Source organism: Coffea eugenioides, chromosome 6 (genome assembly GCF_003713205.1).
Source record: "Coffea eugenioides isolate CCC68of chromosome 6, Ceug_1.0, whole genome shotgun sequence".
Lineage (NCBI taxonomy): Eukaryota > Viridiplantae > Streptophyta > Magnoliopsida > Gentianales > Rubiaceae > Coffea > Coffea eugenioides.
The window spans coordinates 11937763-11958832 of NC_040040.1; the positions used below are offsets into that span (position 1 = coordinate 11937763).

Here is a 21070-nt window from a genome sequence, read left to right on the forward strand (position 1 = left end):
TGATGTGCGTAACAAGGAAATCATATTAAAAAACTCAAATCCACGTAGAGTTGGAAAAAGACGAAAAATATTACTAGCACTCTATTTTTTTTGGTTAATTACATTCCAACTATTTGTTTTATTATATAGTCTAATAAATAAAAATGAATTTTTCCAACGCGTGTCTAATGAGTATTCGTTAATACACCTCCGTTCCACTCAACTTACCACATATATATACACATTAACAATTACTACCTTTTCTTACATTTATATACTTTTTTTAGTTAATTCCCTTACATTCATGCACTTCTCTTAATTAAGTTTATATTTTTAAAAATCTAACATTTAAAATATATTTTAACGAGTGTCCATAAGGTACCTATTAGACAGATCGAATAAAAATTATATGATAAAAAAATGATTGTAAGATTGCAATTAATAGAAGAATAAACCTTATATATACTGATAGTATAAACACTATTACAGTTGAATGCATGACACATATCAAAATTTGGGTTTCAAATTTAAATTCGAATTACGTGTCATGCATTCAATGGTAAAAATGTATACACTATCAGTGTATAGAAAATTAATTTTTAATAGAAAGGAGATTACAATCAACAATTCTAGGAAACAGATAGGTGCACAGGGGACACGGGGCCTCGAACGGTTGCTTGGAAAACTGTTCAGGCCGATTTTGTGTAAAAATGCACAAAAAGTAACTTTGTATGCATACGGTATAATTCACTTTAAATAATATGTAACTATAGAACAAAATTTTATTAATCTCACACATAGTGTGAAAAACGATGTACAAAATATAATTTGAATCTTAAAGCCTTGTTTGGATTATATTTTTCTGAATTTTTTGTGAAAAAATTACTGTAATAATTTAATATATGTGAGGTAAAAAAAATGATTGAAAAATACCTTCAGGAAAAATACAGTTTAAAAAATTACTATCCAAACAAATATTTTTTTGGATCAAATCTTGACCATAAATCTTCAGAAACGATTGCATTTCCTGCAACCGTTCCTGTCTATACCTAGCTAGACTTGTACAATGCCGTGAGTTGCCCCGTGTTGCTGCCCGCCCCGGGGAAGGACGACTCAGATTTTGTCCAACAAATGAACAAATCACAGTCCCTAGTCTTTACACTCGCATTTCATTATTTAATTCCCAACATTACTTGGCGTCTCCCAGTCCAAACGGTGGAACGCACGCTACAAAACGACAGCTCTATAGTCCGCACATTCACCACATCCCACCACCCAGCATCCCGGGCTTCTCCCTCAGCGTTCTCAGATTCAGAAATACACTACTAACAAGCTTACGAAAAACCAATGTCCCATCCGCTCTCCTCACCATCCCAATCTTAGCATCCTTTTGTGCCTCCATCGCCTCCGTTGTTGTACTTCATTTCAGCAAGTTTCGATACTTTTTATGCATGTTTATAGGTTGATTAGCGGTATACGTATAATCTTCACGTGGGTGGTTGGCAATTATTGGTGGGGTTGGGGGGGGGGGGTCAAGGGATGGCTTCATCCGTGGTGTGTTCATGGCTGATGGCGGCATGCATGTCAGTTGCTTGTGAAAATGACTCCAAGACGACCATTTCGATGATGAGCTCCGACCCATCTCTGTCCTCGCGATTTACCAAATGGGCTGCTCGTAAAAGGAGGAGGGCTGTTCCTATTTCGCCCAAATGTGCAGCTGGCCCCCCTCAATTTTCTAGAATTCGTAATCTTATGAGTTCTTGTTTGGCCTTTGAGCCCTGCCCTGACTTTTGCAGGAATAGTTCTTCTTCTTTTCCTTCCTTAGCCCTTTCTTCTTCCCCTTTCTTCTCTGGTGGTGATAACGGAGCTCTTGCTCTCGGTCATGGCAGGCGCAATAAGCTCAATCAACCTGTCCATTCTGGTAATCTTCGTTTTCGTGTTTTTATTGAATTTCGCCATTTATTTGCCTGTTTGATTGTATTTTTGCTGGTTTTTAGTGCTTTTGGCTAAATGTTATGGGTTTTATGTTGTTTGGGATCTGGACTTGACTTAAAGGTGAGGCCTTGGTTTGAACTGTAAGCTTTATCTGTTGTCAGTTGGGTTGGTAATAGAGATTACAGACGGATTCTTAGCTCGTGTTAGACCCTATAGTGCCGGGGGCCTTATTGCATTGTTTTTTCCTTTAAAAAAGTAACCCAAAGGAAAAAAAAAAAAAAAACTCAGGCAGGCTTCAGTTCCTATTATTTTTATTTTTTTGGTCATTTGTTACTTAAGAAAATTGTAATCATCTGAATATTGTGAACTTTTTTTTTCAATATAGTATATTAGATAAATAGGAGTATTAGTGAAATCTACTTTCACAAGTTTGGTATTTGAGAAGAAGGTTGGTGGCAACATGCTATTCAGTCTTTATGCATGAAGAACTGCACAAGTTATTAGCTTTGCAAGAGAGAGCTGCTATTGGTTAACTTGCAGCCAATGACATTTCACATATGCTGTCCTGTGAGATTTACATCCACCCAATTGCTCTCAGAGCAGCTTTGTGGATGGCTTATATTCAAGGTTGCTGCCATTAAATTGGAGGATGCATAGCAATAACAGTATAGGTTCACTAGATTTAGGTTTCCAGATGCTAATTCCTTCAAAATCATAAAGAAATGTGATCTTTTAGAATCAATGCAGCTATTCACTGCTTGGTTCTGCTTCACCTATTTAGACTTCTTGTTAACTTGCACTTCCGCTCAGTAATGGTTATGATGTTAGCTTTTTCTGCAATCTAAGCCACTCTGGTGCAGCCCTTTTCTTTGTAAGTTATATTCCATCTATTGACATGGAGGATTTCAGGGAAAGCAGTAGCCATAGCAGTGCAGCCTACTATGGAAGCTGCTCCAAAGAAGAAACCTCCCACCAAGCAAAGGAGAGTGGTTGTGACAGGAATGGGTGTAGAGACTCCTCTTGGTGATAATCCAGATGTATTTTACACTAATTTGCTTCAAGGTGTTAGTGGCATAAGTGAGATAGAGGCTTTTGATTGTTCCAATTTCCCTACAGTATGTCATCTTAATGATCTCTGTTTTTTTGGTTTTTTTTTTTTTGGGTGGATACCACTGGTATATAATTCAATCTTTATGCTCAAAAACAGAGAATTGCTGGGGAGATCAAATCTTTCACAACAGATGGTTGGGTTGCGCCTAAACTTTCTAAAAGAATGGATAAGTTCATGCTTTACATGCTGACTGCAGGGAAGAAGGCATTGGCTGATGGTGGAATTACTGAAGATATTATGGATGAACTGGACAAAACTAAGTGTGGGGTGTTGATTGGCTCAGCTATGGGTGGGATGCAGGTAAATTTTCTGTTTTGTGTCTTTGTTAGTAGAGAGTTGACTGATGGATCTCATATTGGGTTTTCATGAATGCCTCCACATGTAGGAATTGGAACCATTGCTGTCTTTTTGTGTCCATAGTTTGGTTTAAATACTTGGTAATAAGGCTGCATACGTGCTTAATTTGTAAAAGTGCTTACAAGGATGTTATGTAATGACCATGATGGTTACCTAGATGAGTTGACCAGATTTTATATCTAGACCTTCTTACATATACTGTCCTTCATCATTTCCACTGATTATATTAAGCAGTGCTCTGGTTCTTGTGAACTCAATGGTTTTCATGCACTATCTGGTTTTCTAAGCTGGAAAGTTGAACCTTTGAACCACTCTACAATTTTCTTTAGCTAAAAGAGAGATGGCCATAATGGAAGCATTTAATACGAGAACAAAAATGACGACTACTTTTACTAGTGCTCTTTTTAGCTTCTGTCATTGTGAGATCTTAGAAAAACTTTTGACATAAACTATGTATCTGGACTCTCACATCCCTTTGTTGAATAGGAAAAAGGACATGAAATTCTTTTTTACCATTGATTGTGTGAAATTTTAAACACTAGTCCAAATTTATTAACTGATTTTTAAGGTTTCCTGAAATTTTTGTGAATGGGGCAGGTTTTCAATGATGCAATTGAAGCTTTACGGATCTCATACAAGAAGATGAATCCTTTTTGCGTACCTTTTGCAACCACAAACATGGGTTCTGCCATGCTGGCCATGGATTTGGTTAGTTTAATTCCTATGCTTTTTAATACTGACTGAAGAAATTACTTAAACTGGTTGATGTCTTTCTTTTTTTTTTGTCGCAACGATAGATGTCCTATAACCTAATCTAGCCTAGTCTAAGGGGAAGGGGAGGGGATTCGATGTGAGTACAGTCTCCATCGATGAAGGTCAATTAAGACCGCCACAAATTGTGGCAAATTTGTGGGAGGCAGGGATTGAACCCCTGACCTCCAGCATCACCTTTAATGGTGATGACCACTGGACCAAATGGCCAGTGGCGGTTGATGTCTTTCTTATTGTATACTTTTGTTTTGAATACAGGGATGGATGGGTCCAAACTATTCGATATCTACTGCCTGTGCTACAAGCAACTTTTGCATATTGAATGCAGCTAATCACATCATTAGAGGAGAAGCTGTAGGTGTCTTGCATTATTGATCGTGAAGTCAAGCTTGATGCATCTAAGCTGTTTTGATATTACTTTTGTGTATCATTTTTAAATAATTATGACAAGTAATTATACAGAGATAAAACATCATGCTGCTTGCCATGCTTTCTTACACTTATGGCGAACATGCAGGATATGATGCTTTGTGGAGGCTCAGATGCTGCCATCATACCCATTGGTACCCATTGTATTATTTTGTCGATTTATATTAATTTTAGCTACATAAGTTTTTGAATTTTAATGTCATAAAATTGGCTACAGGATTGGGCGGTTTTGTCGCATGTAGAGCACTTTCTCAAAGAAACAGTGACCCAAGTAAAGCTTCACGCCCTTGGGACAGTGTAATTTCTTCAAATCCCATGTTTATATTACCTTCTGTTAGTTTTGGTATTGTACACTGTCGATAACAAAGTCCTGAGTTGTTTCTTGAGCTCTGGAGCAAAAAAGGCGGATGGTAAGATAGCTAATCCTAGTTCGTGTTGTCCTTGCCAAGAAAAAGTTTTACCAATGTCGTGATCATGCCTTAAAAATGAGTTCTATATGATTAAATCTAATTGGATTATCTGATTCGGGTTTCTTTCTGTACGACAAATAACTCTCTTTTTATTTTTTTATTTTTTTGGGCACATGACAAAAAACTTCATTTTCTTATTTAACAGAATCGTGATGGATTTGTTATGGGAGAAGGAGCTGGAGTTCTACTTCTGGAAGAACTTGAACATGCCAAGGTAAAGCTAGGTTGAGACATTACTCAGATTGTGTATTTTTGTCAATGAAACAACAACGCTTGCATTTTATCCTTTTCAAAGTTGATTTATTATTCCCAAATGGACAGGGAAGAGGTGCAAATATTTATGCAGAGTTTTTGGGTGGAAGCTTTACTTGTGACGCTTATCACATGACAGAGCCACATCCACAAGGTAATCTTCTGAGCTTTTTTTTCAGCCGCATGTTGCTGTATAGATTGGATAGTGTCAGGATTTACAAATCTTCGTCATTCTGAATGTTTGTTTTCCTGGATAAACATGAATTGGAAATCATAGAATGTGTATCCTCTTGACTTGATCATTGAGAGAAGGGTGGTAAACAGTACTTGTTGATTTTGCTGTAACTTCTAGGAATAAAGTGCTCACGCAACCTTGAATATTTTGTTTAAATAGGATTGAACTAGTCGTGGAAATAATCCCACAAAAGCTGTCATGTGCAGCTTGAAGATCCAAGGGTTGATCATATGTATGTGAAAACTTTTGGGGTTTATCTAAAAGATGATTGGATGATTAAATTGAATTCATGTTGGCCAGTTCTGACTTCTGGGTTTTGTTTTATCTTGTGGATGACATGATAGAGTGAATGTTCTTCTAGTCACAGTGTAGAAATTTGTTCTTTCGCATATTTTCCTGGTAACTGATTTATGATTCATGACATTGATGCTAAAATACTGCAACTTTTTATGGCAAGAAGTTCTCATTAGATGCGCATAGAGCTTTACTGAAACTGATATATGTGGTTAGCCAAGTGGGTGTGGATGCACTTTATGCTGGTTTAAGTATATCTGAGTATGAGATAGAATCTTTTGACATCCCAAAATCTGGAAACTGTATCTGCTTCAAAGCAATATAGTCACAGCTGGGTTCATAAATACCCTTAAATGGAGGTCAAATAATAAAAAGTTAGTGCACAAATTAACTGCAGTGTATGACTAACTTTCTGTGGCATTGTGGTTTAACCTTTATAGTTTGCTTGCATAAGCAGGAACTGGTGTCATCCTGTGCATAGAGAAGGCTTTGTCTCAGTCTGGGGTGTCTAGGGGAGATGTAAACTATATTAACGCACATGCTACATCCACACCCGCAGGAGACCTTAAGGAATATCAAGCTCTTGTTCATTGTTTTGGCGAGAACCGAGAGGTTACTTTCAATTTCTATAACATGATATATTTGTTTTCTTTTTCCCAGTTTTGGGTTTTATGGTTCTGATTTGTGATTTTTTTTTTTTCAATTCCTGCAGTTACGTGTGAACTCTACAAAATCCATGATTGGCCATCTGCTAGGAGCAGCTGGGGGTGTTGAAGCTGTTGCTACCGTTCAGGTAACTTGTGTTATTCATGATTTCCTGAGAAACTTGGAGTGTCTTTTGGATCGTAACTTTAATTCGATTGCATGATTGTGGAAATGCTTTGGATGATAGGCATGCTAGAAATGCCATTTATCTGCATTCATAGTGAGTATTATTTTTTTTTCATCTATTTAAGAATTTATGGTTGCAGCTAACACTGAGATGTAACTCTCATGCTGTCTGCCTTATTAGGAAGTGCTATATTTTTCCTCTTTATTTATCTTGAAGTTGTATCATAATTTCTTTATCTGTGAGCAGAAGCAAGAAATTCTAGTTAGATATGAATATAAAAGAGATGCCAGGTTATCTATCAGGCTGCTAAGGAAAAGGAAAGCCATGATTCCAGCTTTGGATATTAACCATGAAAAAAGAAGCTTCTTACTAGGCGGCCAACAATTTCATGAGAATTTGATTGAACATCAAAGGCGTTATTGCTTTTTAGTTTAGAAACAAGCTACCAAATTTTTGAGACCCAAGACTCTGCCAGCTGTTTCTTGATCATTGGCAATGCCATGAAGATGCAGACTTTGTGCTGTAGTCATTATTTACAAAGTTAGACGCTGTGTATGTAACTGCAGTAGTCCAGGAATATGAACTTTGGAAGCTACGACATGGAGTGGAAAGAGGATATCAATAGTAATTTAACTCACACTTTCCCCTTGTAAGATCAGCTTTGTGTGTCTCCTATTATTCTTTTTTCAGACGAGGCTAGTGATGGACTAGGTCCATTAACTTGAATTCTATAACTTGTAGCACTCCATGCAGCCTTAGATGACTGAGTGTTTCTGATGTTAACCTTCTTAGACAATCCATAATTGTCAATTTACATGATAAAGGGGACCTCTTATAGCTTTTTACTGGAAACCTGAGCTACTTTGTTGTTGAATTGAAATATATAATTTAGTATCTTTTGTTGAAGGGTTTTCTTGGAAATCATTATGTTTGTTGAAGTAGTACACTTGAGGTATTTGATCAAGTGTTTGTTCTTGCCATCTTCTTTTGCAGTAATGTTTTTCATATGAGCTATCTATAGAAAATGATGCCATAATGAATAGCTTGACTGTATAAATTGGAATTTCTTATCTTGCAGGCTATAAGGACAGGATGGGTTCATCCAAACATCAATCTTGAAAACCCAGATGATGACGTGGTATGTTTACAATGCTTATAGTATCTAGTTTTGCTTGTGGAGTGACTGCTGTAGCATCTTTTATTGCTTTGGAAGGGACTTGGTGGGATTATGGCATGGTGGTTTTTGCTGTTACTGTAGAACAATTTCTAGCTTAGTCAGGAAATGTTGTCTTATAGCATTTGCTGATTTGATCCAGATGCTGCTCTATTTAATAACTGTCCTGCATACTCTCTTGCATAATATGCCAATCCTGCTAGTAAAAATGCTTAATATGTATTTGTATTTATGTTGAAGAAGAAAATGCATTTCATGCTTACACGTATTTTGGACTTTAGGGGTGGAGTACTTTTTATGCTATCATTTTGTTTCCAAGCGGGGTCTGTCTGACAAGACACGATGCTTTTATACCTTGAATCAGGACACTAAACTGTTGGTTGGCCCGGAGAAAGAACGACTTCATATTAAAATAGCTTTGTCCAACTCGTTTGGATTTGGTGGGCACAACTCTTCAATATTGTTCGCTCCATACAAGTGAATTTCTTTTGGGGGGGGCTTGATTCTGCCTGATGTGATGCTCTAGGTATGTACTCATTGGTTTACGTGGAATAATCATATTCATAAATATTTCTATTGAGGTTGTCCCTCAGAGGTGACCTTACTCTTGATAGTGTGAATCACAAGAAACATGATATGTATGTAACTTGATTCTCAGGAAGATATTCAATCTTTTTAACTTTTTCGAGTACTTCAGAAATCCTCAAGGCTCTTGTGGCTGCTTTACTGAGAATGCATCATATACTAGTGCACAGTGCACTTAGTGATATTCTCTGGATTCCTTTTACCGAACGAATTGGATGTTTGCCTGTGCCCGGACAAAGGGTCTTTTGGGGTGCTATTCAAGGGAAAAACACGAGCTCCTCTGAATCCTATGAACCTATTGCAGATTTTATTGGATTTCTTCCCTCCAGACATTCCCTTCATTTCATGCATATAATTATTGTAGGGCTTTGACGATGATATAAACTAGAGGGCATTGCGACAGTACAAGGTGCCTGTGCTTGGTTTAGCCGTCTCCCTGTACAAGTAATTATTGCTGACCTGTATCACTAAATTTTGATCTTAAAAATTTGCCTGTGGCATTTATTTTTGATTGAACTGACGCAATTGAAGAAGTCAAACAACTATCATAATCGAACACTTCGTGCTCACATCACATCCGAATTTATTTTGGGCCATGAATATGTCAGAAAAATTACTTCAAAATAGGGTGAGGGGCGGATGTAGAGGCCCCAGATCCCTCCAAATACGAACTTGTTAAACCAAATTTCTACCCACTAAAGCTAAGCTCAAATGTGAGTCTGCCCTCGTTGTAAATCTGCAAAATCATTACTTTGCAGCAGTAAATAAAATGCTGTAAATGCCAATAATACCAAAGACAATTGTTGGAATTCAATGATGATAAATGAATAACTATATCAAGTAGACATGCTTCAGCCAGAATGCACTTGCCCATTTTGGCTTGTCACTGTTCTAAAAATCAATATATTCTTTATTGCTAATATAGCTGGATTTCCCTTTTTTTCCACAAAACTATCTGTAAACACGTGCATATATACATGAAGAATACATTTTCTCCCGGTTTGATACCATATCACGTACAATATCGAAAACAAAAGCACGTATGATCATTAGGATCATTGAAAATATCCTATCCCTCGTGCCTCTAGTTATAGAAGCAGAGACCAACATGAGAAATTCCCCTTCGATCCTTCATGAACCAAACCAAATGACAGCCGGAGCTAATTAAAAATCAATTCCTGTGTAAAATCTTCAGCAGCCGGCAGCACACACAATTGCATCTCTTTTTGACGACTCTAGTCTCGATAAAAGCAGACCGCCATGGCATAAGTACAAAAAAACCACCACGGTACCTTCCAGCTTTCTTCCACTGGCTGAAAAAAATTATGTTTCACATCTACCTAGTCTTCTTCTGGCCATCCTTCTTCTTATGCTTCTTCAATTTTACTGCCTTCATGGAAAGTGCACTTGAGACACTCCTACCTTCGAGCTTCTTTGTCAGCTTCACCACACTAGCCATGCCTTTTCTTGCGGCAGCCTTGTGCTCAGGCCTCCGGCTCAACATCTTGCGGTCAAGTGGCCAATAAGCATACGGCTCAAGTTTATCCTTCCTCTTCAAATCCCCACCAGCCTTCTTGCTTGAATACTCATTACCAGTGTAAGCCCACCCAGACTCGGATGTCTTCCTTCGCTTCTGGGTATTTCGTGAATTTATTGACAAATGACTATCTGCATGGCTCTTTTCATCTGTGTCAGGGTCAGATGACACATTTCTTTTTGTCTTCTGTTTCTTATCACCTTCGTGGATAATCAACCGTCCTTCAGCATCTATTTCTAACTCATCGTCCAATTCAGGTTTTCTTTTTAGATGCTTGGATGATCGAAGAGCCGATCTTGTCTTTTGTCGATCCAGCAGATCGAGTGGTTCATCATCTACTTGGTCAAGCAAGTCTTCCTGCAAGCCCTTGGTAGCTTTACGCGTCCTAGATGTTTGCACATAAGTACTTTTCAGATTACTGTTAATTGAAAGCTTAAAGCGAAAGCGCTCTAATGCAAATATTAAACTTCTTATTATTAGTCAATTGGCTAGTATAGAAACCCCAGGTTCAGAAACAGACCTAATGATGATCAAAACATACAGATTCTACTTTTTAACAGTTCGGAGTACGTATCACTGTCTCACTAACGAGCATGAAACTGCCATCCTAAACCTTTCATGTGGTCTTGGTTTAAAAAGATGTAAAAAGCTAAATGTCCATAAACTGACCTATGTGACGATGCTTTGGATTTTGACACTGATGACGTGTCCATCTTCCGGCCATTAAGTGACTTCACATCCATGAAATCGGTATCACTGTTCTCACTTCCTTCAGCATCAAAATCAGAAAATATCCTGGTATGATTCCATTTACTCCGCCTGTAAAAAGATTGAAAAATTTGTCACAAAGAAGTATACGACTGATTATGTGAGGAACCATACTATCTTTGTATTGCCAATGAATCACCACGACTGTTACAACATGTTACTAAAATCAGCTATAAGACTTGCTCAAACGTTTCAATAATGCTTTTATCCAAGTCCATTTAATAATTTCCTTAGCATATATTACTCTAAATTCTTGCTCAATTCTAAACCCTGTACTAGGGTTGCCCCACAGAGAGAGAGAGAGATAGAGAGAGAGAACTTGGATATAGGTGCTTAAAGTATATTTCCAGAGTCAACAAGCTCGGCTACAGCAACAATAAAATCCTAGTTAAACTTATACAAACTCCAAAGGGTGGTACCTTACTAAATTCACAACGATGAAGCTTAGTTGTTAGGTTTCCTAATTCTGTGCTTGTCAAGCTTAGAATTTCTTGTAAAAATGCAGTAAATACATTAAATCTCTCTACATTAAACAAGCTTAATGCCTATTTTGTACAGAAACAGAGTAATACCAGCATGCTTCCAAGCTCAAAGGCTCACAAAGATGGAAGAAAGAAAAACCTGGATGTAGTAGCTTTTGACTGATGAGATCTGGATTCCTCGGAGTTGGAAGCAAGTTTCCTTTCCTTGCGCTCCTTAATCTGCATGATCATAATATGATAAATGTTCCTGATCAAGCCTTTCAAAAACACTTTTCTTCAGGCAATCTCCAACAAACCTTTCTTATGTTGGTAAGAAGTTTCACGTGTTCTTCAGGCATGACTTCTTTAACAGCCTCCAAACCACATTTTTTGATAAGCATTTCAAATAGCATTTTAACCTGCACGAAGAAAGTCAGGTCTGATGTACAAAGTGAAGTAATGTTGAATGACAAAAATAAGAAAAATTTCCAATTTGTGTAAAAAATATTACAAAATTCATTTAGTTTTCAAAATGGCCTCACTGAAGTTAAAACAAAAATAGGATGTGTAGTGCTTTCCCATGTGCAAAAATATGTGAACCTTACCCAACCAAGAAATTAGATTCCAAATTTAAGCAAGAAGCAATCAGAAGGAAAGGAAAGACAAACCTTTGCTTTGAAATGGTTCTTCCTGCTATCTTGCCAATTCAATAGGCCCTCCACCATTCCTTTTAAGTGTGTTTGCAACCATTCAACCTGGGACTTAGCGACCACCACTTTCAACAATCCTAGACTAGCCTACATTAGAAGCAAATATTAGAGGATCACAGTATTTCATGATTGACAACCTGAAGATTAACTGGTTACAACAAAGGTTACATCAACACAAGTGTAGCTATCTATTTGGTAAAGCAAACCTTGATTATTTCCTTGTTCTTTCTCTGGAGGAGGAGAAACATGGATGGAAGAACTGTATAAGTAACAGAAACAAGATCGCTAAACTCATAAGCCAAGCGAGCTAAACCCTTCACAGCTGCACTAATCATTTGAGGGGTCTCTCCAGCCAATCCTCCAGCAACCTATTACAGTAAGATATGCATCTTTAAGATGGAAAACAGACAAAATCGAAATATTTCAATAGGTAAGAACTCCAAGATTCTGTACCATGTTAAAAAACTGGTGCAGGTCTTCTTTTCTGCCCCCTTTATCTTCATCCCCATATATGTGTCCAATTTGAACCAGAATATCATATGCTCTATTTCTTGTTCTTTTATTGACCTAGGAGATAGGATACAAGCAAATGAGACTTTTTTACTGTATCTAAAACTGCATTAAGCTGTAAGCCAGGTTTCACAGAATGTGCACACACTTACAGTAGAAACCTCTCTCTCTCTCCCCCCCCCCCCCCCAAAATATATATATATTTATCCCCCCTCACTCAAGAAAAAAGAATGATAATCCGAAGTAATACCATATTTGTCCAAGCAAAACTATTATAAATTAGTATCCAATTCTAGAACTGCATTCCCCAGGTTTGTCATGATCACCAAGTGTGTCTGTAGCTTTTGAGATTACGAATAATATACAATTGAACCTTCCATAAATGATCATGTCAACATTAACTATGCTTACAATTCCAAACCAATGTTAGAAGGACCACAGGAAGAGAAGTCGCTGAAATTAAAATTAGGAAGGATATGAGAAGTAAAACTTGAAGTCATTGTAATTTGAAAGTCATAAGGAACATAATTTTACTTGTCAGATATGACACGTGTACTTAGCCCCTACTACAATGTTAAAACCTAAGTAGTGGATTCTACTTTTATCAATTAGCTGCGTATATTGGAGTGGCAGTGGGTACCATAAGTCATGCCTCACATTCCACTTCTACCGAAACCACAACACCTTCTTCACTACCTGAACCTCCTCCCCTTTCCCCAAAAATTCACCATTACAAGCCATTTTTCCCATGATTGTTGACACCTCTCAACCACCCAGTGAAGCCTCGCTACAAAACCACCTCATCAATATCCCGAACAGCATGCCATACCAAGCTATACTAAAACATAGCAAGACAACCAAGAACAACTCTTCAATTAGACACTGCAAGACAAGCAACTCAAGAAACTTTGGATTTCAAAATCTCCCCTTATAATAATACAATAACCAAATACAACAGAAAACTGAAGGTCATGGCGATTAAGATGCCGTACCTCTTTCAATGCAATTACCATATCAGTCGGGAAACCAACAAACCAAATACAGCAAAAACTAAAGAAGATTATGGCAGTTAAGAAGCTATACCTCTTTCAGTGCAAGAACTATTTCAGTCAGGAAAGAAGAGATGATGTCACGCTGATTCTGCCCAGATAAATCCTGCAGCCAAAGGTGTAGAAGTGCAGATAAATTCTCATGCTCGAGTTCAGACAAACAATTCTTCCATGCATTCTCAGCAACAAGATTTTTGCAAGTAAATGAATTTCAAGATCTTGCTAATCACCTTTGACATATGGACAATCAAGAAATACAGACAGTCAAGCCTATGACGCTTGGCCGAGAAATGACAATAAGGAAGAACCTCAATCATCAGATTAAGCAGCTCTTCAAGCTTTCTCGAAATAAATTCATCTGAGTTCTGTGAAAAAAATAGAAGGCTTATAAGTTCACATATATTTGAAAATTGTATAAGTGGAGCACAACTCATCACTTTTATATTAAATTTATCCATATCCAACACAGCAAACACAAATGTTATTCACCCCCCCCCCTCTCCCCTCCTGCTGCCATATGGATTTAATTTCTGTTTGGCTTGTTGGGGGGGCAGAATGAAGGTACTCGCATCCAAAATGAACATCACTCATGTACCCTGCAGTGTCCAAGAAGCTACAGTACGTCAATGTTCCTGGTAACAAGATATGTCCAGTTTCCAAAAATTTGTCAAGATTTCTCGCTACCATTGCTTCCCTAGAGATTATTCATTAATCTAAACAGAGTCTTGTACTACAGAAGGTCAAACTTGCAACCAGTCTAATACCACTCCTTTGCAAATCCTTGATAAAAGTGCTATAAAAAAGAGAGAACTTTCTTGCAATACATGTTTAAAGCCTCCACCTATGGCATACTATTTTTTTTAAATAAAAAGTCACAAACAGTTTGACCACATCAAACAACTAAATGATCTTTTTTATAGTGATCCCAGCTGCAGAGTAGTCAGAGTAAAAGGGGGAAAAGGGAAGCATTACCCGGAGAATAATGGAAAGAACTTTGTAACACTTCTTTTGAATTAAGCCCTCAACATCCTGCACTCAATTTTTTTCTACAAAAGTCAAAATGCAGAAATTTTCTTCTTTCATGAAATTTATGTAAGAAGAGGAGACATTTGACCTTTAATCCAGGCTTTATAGCAATAAATAGAAGATCAATTTCTTTGGCATCCAAGCCAGGCAAAAGTGAAACTGCCAATTCAAATAACTGTGCCCTGTACATACAACAAACCAAACAATAGAAAGTCAAAAATAACATAGGCTTTCATAGCAGCTCATCCATTCCAGTCAATTTTCTGTGAGTCACAAAGTGGCATACAATTGCAGAATCTAAACAAAGAACCCACCTTGCTGTTGACACCGAGCTTTCACCAGAAATGTCATCAACCTGCATCGATTTGGAGTTTCTAAAGTTTTCCGCTTTACTTGCCTCTTGAGTCACCTTCAAAAGCTTCTGCATTGTGGTCCTAAAGAACCTTGCAACTACCTCTTTTTCTGACACAGAAGCAAGCTCTCCTATTGTACTCTGTAAAACATACCAATTATACAATTCATCAAACTCGACAAGGTTAGAAGGGGATTTAAACACATGTTCAGGAAATGAGATTCAACAAGTTTTCCTTTTCTCTATTTATAAGGAAAAAATTGGCAATGATACCATAAAGTGAAACAGCAAAATTATTAACTATGTATTATATTTCTACTAGACATCAAGAGCATAAGCAAACCCATTTAAGAACTCCACTAACTGTTGAGAACTATGTTACCCACCAATGCTTCCTCAAAATTTTCAAAATTCATAAAAGCTATCAAACAAAAAAATAGATATTGAATTACTATCAAAGTAAGTAAATAACACGCTATATACTTTGAATGAGGTGTTGCTTAAAAAAAAGACCAAAAGAACAACCTCTCATCAACTTGCTGCTTCCTCAAAATCCTCAAAGACTGTTAAGTACCACGATAAAACGTAAGAAAAAAGATTGTTATCTTCATCACCATCCTAGTTTTGCACAATAAAAAAGAATACCATAATTTTGTTTGAAATGAGATATGGCACAAGACAGAGTCAAGTTCACTGTTTAAAGAGTTTGGATATTCACATTTGGAAAGCATCTTCAAATTGAAAACACAGACAGCACCCCCTGAATTCCAAGAAAATGTAACCTACAATCTAAAAGCCAACCAATCTTGAGTTCTGACTTAGACAGCGCAATTTCTAATTTCAATTCTAAAACCATACTCCAGTCTCTATTTGAGATGAACTCATAACATTGCACAACTTGATGGACAGTCAATTTAAATTGGAAGCTAATTCAAAGTTATACTGTAAAATGTGAACAAAAATATCCTCATTCAATGCAACCTTTAGAGGAAATACTGAGTTACAACTCGGAGATGTAAAATTTTGTGAAGTAATGACCTGTATAGAGCCACTAATATCTTTGGGAGCTTTCAAGAAGACTCCCGACATAACAGATAACAATTCGCGAGCAGAGGACCTCAAGACACTTAAATTATCGGCTGCAACTTGTGGATTGTAAAGTGCAATTGCTCGTTGTTCTGGAACACTTAGGTCAAAGATGGACATGTCCTCTTTTCCTTCCAGATGTCCCCTATTCTGCTGAACAAGGATTTGCAAACTGGAGCATATTATGCCCCAAACATCAGGTTCTTCACGAAGCGCAGAACAAAGTGCTTTCTCCAGATCCCTAAAGCTCTCAGCCGTATCTTGAGGGTAATTGCAAAAAGATGGCAGCAAGGACCACAAGGAGTATACAATTCCATCTATACTCCTAGCTGAATAAACTTTTCCTTCTCGTTCAAGCTGGCACAAGCAAATGAAAATAAAGACTCTGCAACACGAATTAGGAGGCGGCTAGAAGGAACATTAGCATCAAAATATCATACCAATGCTGACTTTCGTGACATGGCTCCAATCATGGGTAAAATTGACTCAGTAAAGAAGCTTAACCGAGCACCAACAATATATTGCTTCAAAATTGGAAATAACCAAAGATTCGCCTCAGTTAGGACTTCAGAATCCAACTTGAGTGGTAACATGCTCAAAAATGTTTCAGGTCCCATTGCGCGAAGTGCAGATCCAACACATTCATGCAGCTTAATCAACAAGAAAACTAGATATCAGATGATAATTGAACACCTGTCATATGCTGAACACAAAGAAGCAAAAATGATAGAAGTCTGTACAAATAAGATCCACCAATTACCTCTCCCGTAGGCAGTCTTCTCATCTAAAATTTTACAGAAACCGTCCATATAGCACATTACTAGCTTTTACCCAGCAGCTTATATAAATATCCATAACTTATAAGCTAGAACTAAAAGCACTTAGTGACATCACATATTATCGTATGTTTATTGAGACTCTATCTATCAGACCAACTATTAAAATCTCCAAAACATAGAAATAATTTCAGGTTAAAAAGAGGGGCTTTCTCATGGTCAGCTAGCCAAGGATTTCACCATTGCATGCAAAAGTATATGCTTTTTCTTAGAAATAATCAAGGTAAGCACCACATATCTCATATTTGCATTCATCAAAATGTTAGCATGTTACGACTGCAAAGCACCACAATATAAGACCAGGATACAGAAGCTTTTCAATCAATAACAAAGAGAAAGCAAAACACATGAATAGATGATAGAAAGTTTTCCAAGAACACGCATAGATAGAAGAAAATGAGCTAGAATCATGTCTTAAGGCACCTAGACTTAGATAAAATCTGTATCAGATTTTGCAGAGCTGAATATTATGGTGGGTACAGTAGGTGCCAAGGAAACAATTAAAAAAATCATTGAACAAAAAAGGGAAAATATTCCATTGGAGGCACAATCCTAATGAGGTATCTAGACTTCTTCAAAAATCTATTCACTTTGAATCCATGACCAACTTTAAATTTAGCACATGATCAGGATCGATTGCGGTCCATTCTCAGGGCAGAGGTATTTTGTAGGACAGCACAATTCTCAAATAAAAATGACAACTTTTCCTAGGAGACAAAATACTAAGAGACCAGAACTGCAACAAGGAAGAATAATGAAACAAGTGGGTTCATTTGAAAATCATTATTTAGAAAATATTTCCCTTGGGAGTGTTTGGGTACCACATTAATTGGAAAAATTATTTGCTTGCATCGTAAACATGTTTTCCAACAACTTTTCTATCACGCCAACCATCTTTTTGACTCACACATGTCACGTTGCAAAAAATTCTACAGATTATCCTAAAATTTTTTTCCAAATAGCACCAATCCAAACACGCACCTTAGTATTCCCCAAAAACATTTACCAACCACCTTTTTATCTCACATCACATCAAAAAAGTGCAAGAGTAAAAAATGCAAGTTTTTCCAAATAATCTTCAAACCAAAAAGAACCAGGGTTATTCCTCATCTTATGTATGTAAGCCAATAACACAATGGTGTAAGAGAAAAAAAAAACCCACCTGTTTTCTGAATGGGAAGTCCTCATCTGGCAACTTTTGCATATCTGCCAAGCTCTGAAGTGTACCACTTAAAAAATATGATGCATATTGGCCTGAAAAATGCATTTTGGCCACACATCAGTACAGATTTCTGACATTATTTCACTGGGTTATATAAGAATTACATACTTGGAAAAAAATAAAACTTGAAGAAAAATAAAGATGGTGGCATTATATCTATGTGCTTATATACGTATACCATACTAAAGTGGAAGCCGGAAAAAATTTACTATGTACATAAAATAACAAAAAGTATTTCATCCTTCAATTTGGTTTTTGTGGGGAAGGGTAAGACCTTCCTATGTAATTCTGGTCAATTAGCAATCCTAGTTACAAGTGGTACATGGCAGAAACAGCCCCGGTGTAGTGTTATTTATACATTTGTGCTGTGCTATTGTGAAGATTAGGGATAGGTTAATAGTCAACTCTTTATTAGATTCAATGAAACTTCTTATAAGAATTTATTTGTATTTGCTTTAATTTCATACTGTGTCATAAGCACTTGGAACGTTGTGTGCACTATGCTATGTAGTACTGCCAGGAGACCTGTGCACTATGGGCGACTGACAATAGCAACACGTATATCTGTCCTGTAGAGCCAAAAAATGATGCCAAATTGAAGTAGACAGAAGATAAATGAATGCACTTACCTAATTTATAGAACATTGCTGAGATAACTTGTAATGACACATCCCAGACAGCAGAGAAATTATAGTCAACTAATCTTCCAACAATTGCACACACCTTTTCAATGATAGTTGGCACAGATTGCCTTGCGTTTGACATAACCTGGTCGACACCCTGTTTGACCAACTTTTCATCAACGCATGCATCTATCAGGCTCTTGTATGCATGCATTGCTGCTAATACAGCCTCCTCGTGTTCAGAAGCCAAAATATCTGCAGAAGCCAAATATCACATAAGAAACTAACCAACAACAGATCAAATTTCTACTATCAAACTTTTGAATTGGTTTGTTGAAACCATTTGTTGAGGAAAACAAAAATTCTATGCTACGTTAATCTACTTCATTAATGCCTTTATAAGCAAATCATTTTATTTTCTTGCTCAAACTTTAGGATTTTCTAAACTAGCTTGATTACGGTGTCAATAATAAGAGCTTTCCCATGTTAGCTTTTCTTTTCATAGTCATACAGGAGTTTCAAAGTATCAAAATCAGTAAACCAAGAGTGCTAAAGCATGACAAGAAGATATATATGAATAACGACCGACGGGACTTAAAGTTTTCCAAACAAGAAGAATAACCTACCACTGAGGGCATTGAATACAATAGGAAGCTTAACAACACAAATATGCCTGTTAAGAGAATAAACTTTTCTTATCCCAACATCTAACAATCGAGCTGTAAATGTCATGCTCTCAGCAGATGTTTCATTTGAAGAGACTGAAGTTGCCAAGGAGCATAAAAGGTCAAGAAGGGCTTCAGGGGAAACTTCTCCAGGTGGGTTGAGACAAATTGCATTCAGACAATCTGTTATTCGCCTAGTGAGAAGAGGTTGTTTTAAATCCAAGAGAGATTTGAAGTTCTTCAAGATGTTGGTTGAAGACTTTCCAGACATGCAAGGGAGACAAACTTTCAGAGCATCAAGAACATACAGAACCTCCTGTGCTCCTCTGGGGACTTCAGAAACGTTTGAATTGGATCCTCCAGCTAGCAGAAGAGACCGTTCAAAAACTTTCAATATGGCTTCACTAGCTGGTGTCAGCAATGCAGCATGCAGTGGAGACATACGATACAATATCAAGACTTCACGTAGACATGCATGTGCCTGCTTTCTTACCTGCATATGGTAAAAACAACATTCAGTACAACTGAATATGTCTTAAACATATGAATACTTGAGAATCAATAAGCTTTGACTCCTATTCACAGTTTTTCCCTCTTATCAAACAGAGCAAAATGTTTTTTTTTCCCTTTAACACACGTCTATATCTTTTCAGTGTCTGGACTTTATCTCGACCATGTAACTGCAAAGCTAATGGAGAAAGGAGATAATTTGGTTATCATAACAAGACAAATCCCTGAAGCACTTTGATTGCGCTTGCGTCTTTCGCCAGTATATCATAAAAGCTCTATTGCTTTCTTTGGTGGACAACACCTATTCTAATTCAGATGCACTAGGCATTTCACATGCTCAAAGTTGTATCCTAGTATACTTGACATCCTTCTTAACTAATACACAAAGTTAAAGAATCAACCTCGCTACTGAATAATTCATGCTCCTGCTACAAACCCATCAACATTTTGTTACTCACAGTTTACAATAACTGAAAGGACAGACGCTCATAACTTAACAGGATTAACAATTGAAAACACCCAAAGAAAAATTGAAAACACAACTAAAAGAAGTAAACTTTAACACCAAAATTCCAATATATTGATATGATATACTCTAGTACGGTCAAAATGAAATGCATAAAAGGCGTTGAAAAACCTCAAAAGCAACAAGTTTATTGAAATTTTAAGTTAATGATTGCTTAATTTATTATTTTTGGCTGACCTTTGTTCTATCATCGGTTATGCAAGCAACTAGAACTCCGTAAAGCTGAGCCATATCAGACCAGGTGAATTTCTCCTTTGCTGCAGCCAACAAATGCGAGACGCACTTCAGACCCGGAACAATCCCATTGGGACCAACCGACTTGACCCGAAGAATCCGAATCAAAAGGTCCGACAAGTAACCAAATTTCTTCCTCAGAACCGCGTTATTAGACTTCCCAGTGACGACAGACAAAATCGTAATTAGGGCATCAACGAGGTGGCCGGGAGTTTCCGTTTCGGATGCCGAAGAGAGGCGGTGGAGAGAAGAACAGGTGGCGCAGAAGTAGGAGAGGGGTTTGAGCGGGAGATTTTGTTCCTTTAACTCCAGCGTCATTGCACCGATGGCCGTGCATACGTGGAGGTGATGCTCGTTTGCAGCGTCGCCGAATTGTGAGAGAATTTCAGCGCATACGTCATCGTGTGGGAATTGGGGGTCGTCCATTTCAATGCCTTCCATTGTTAGGGAGTGAGAAACCCCAGCCGGCCAGCAGGTGACGGAAGGCAGTGGCGCTAGGGTTTTAGGTGGAAATGGGTTTAACAGAACATA

At 37.4% G+C, this 21070-nt stretch overlaps 2 protein-coding genes across 4 annotated transcripts; one reads left to right on the plus strand and one right to left on the minus strand.

Annotated features, from left to right (window-relative positions):
* The first annotated feature begins 1167 nt into the window (after positions 1–1167).
* On the plus strand, positions 1168–8954 carry LOC113774578 (3-oxoacyl-[acyl-carrier-protein] synthase II, chloroplastic-like). 3 transcript variants are annotated; one of them, XM_027319139.1, is made up of 14 exons: positions 1168–1900; positions 2833–3029; positions 3122–3325; positions 3980–4090; positions 4412–4507; positions 4671–4716; positions 4800–4879; positions 5198–5266; positions 5374–5458; positions 6291–6445; positions 6546–6626; positions 7744–7803; positions 8204–8365; positions 8498–8954. In XM_027319139.1, exons 1-13 carry the CDS (start codon positions 1519–1521, stop codon positions 8318–8320), a joined length of 1683 nt encoding a protein of 560 aa, XP_027174940.1. In that variant the 5' UTR covers positions 1168–1518; the 3' UTR covers positions 8321–8365; positions 8498–8954. The 3 variants fall into 3 exon arrangements, with proteins under 3 accessions (XP_027174940.1, XP_027174938.1, XP_027174939.1); XM_027319137.1 differs by having other exon boundaries at positions 1169–1900; positions 2824–3029; XM_027319138.1 differs by having other exon boundaries at positions 1169–1900; positions 2824–3029; positions 8502–8954.
* Positions 8955–9311: 357 nt separating this feature from the next.
* On the minus strand, positions 9312–21037 carry LOC113775914 (RRP12-like protein). The gene is made up of 18 exons (XM_027320965.1): positions 20483–21037; positions 19231–19762; positions 18611–18859; positions 17922–18013; positions 16364–16573; positions 15876–16280; positions 14800–14978; positions 14574–14667; positions 14432–14488; positions 13690–13824; positions 13494–13565; positions 12354–12467; positions 12107–12268; positions 11859–11987; positions 11508–11609; positions 11351–11430; positions 10631–10780; positions 9312–10346 (listed from the first exon to the last, which is right to left on the minus strand). Exons 1-18 carry the CDS (start codon positions 20978–20980, stop codon positions 9761–9763), a joined length of 3846 nt encoding a protein of 1281 aa, XP_027176766.1. The 5' UTR covers positions 20981–21037; the 3' UTR covers positions 9312–9760.
* Between the last annotated feature and the right edge of the window lie 33 nt (positions 21038–21070).

Coding starts and splice junctions, on each gene's coding strand:
- LOC113774578 (XM_027319137.1), top strand. CDS start 1,519: ATGGCTTCATCCGTGGTGTGTTCATGGCTGATGGCGGCATGCATGTCA. Junction 4,091..4,411: donor CCATGCTGGCCATGGATTTG/GTTAGTTTAATT, acceptor TTTTGAATACAG/GGATGGATGGGTCCAAACTA. Junction 6,446..6,545: donor GTTTTGGCGAGAACCGAGAG/GTTACTTTCAAT, acceptor CAATTCCTGCAG/TTACGTGTGAACTCTACAAA.
- LOC113775914 (XM_027320965.1), bottom strand. CDS start 20,980: ATGGAAGGCATTGAAATGGACGACCCCCAATTCCCACACGATGACGTA. Junction 18,014..18,610: donor AGCAATGTTCTATAAATTAG/GTAAGTGCATTC, acceptor TGCATTTTTCAG/GCCAATATGCATCATATTTT. Junction 11,431..11,507: donor TTCTTACCAACATAAGAAAG/GTTTGTTGGAGA, acceptor ATGATCATGCAG/ATTAAGGAGCGCAAGGAAAG.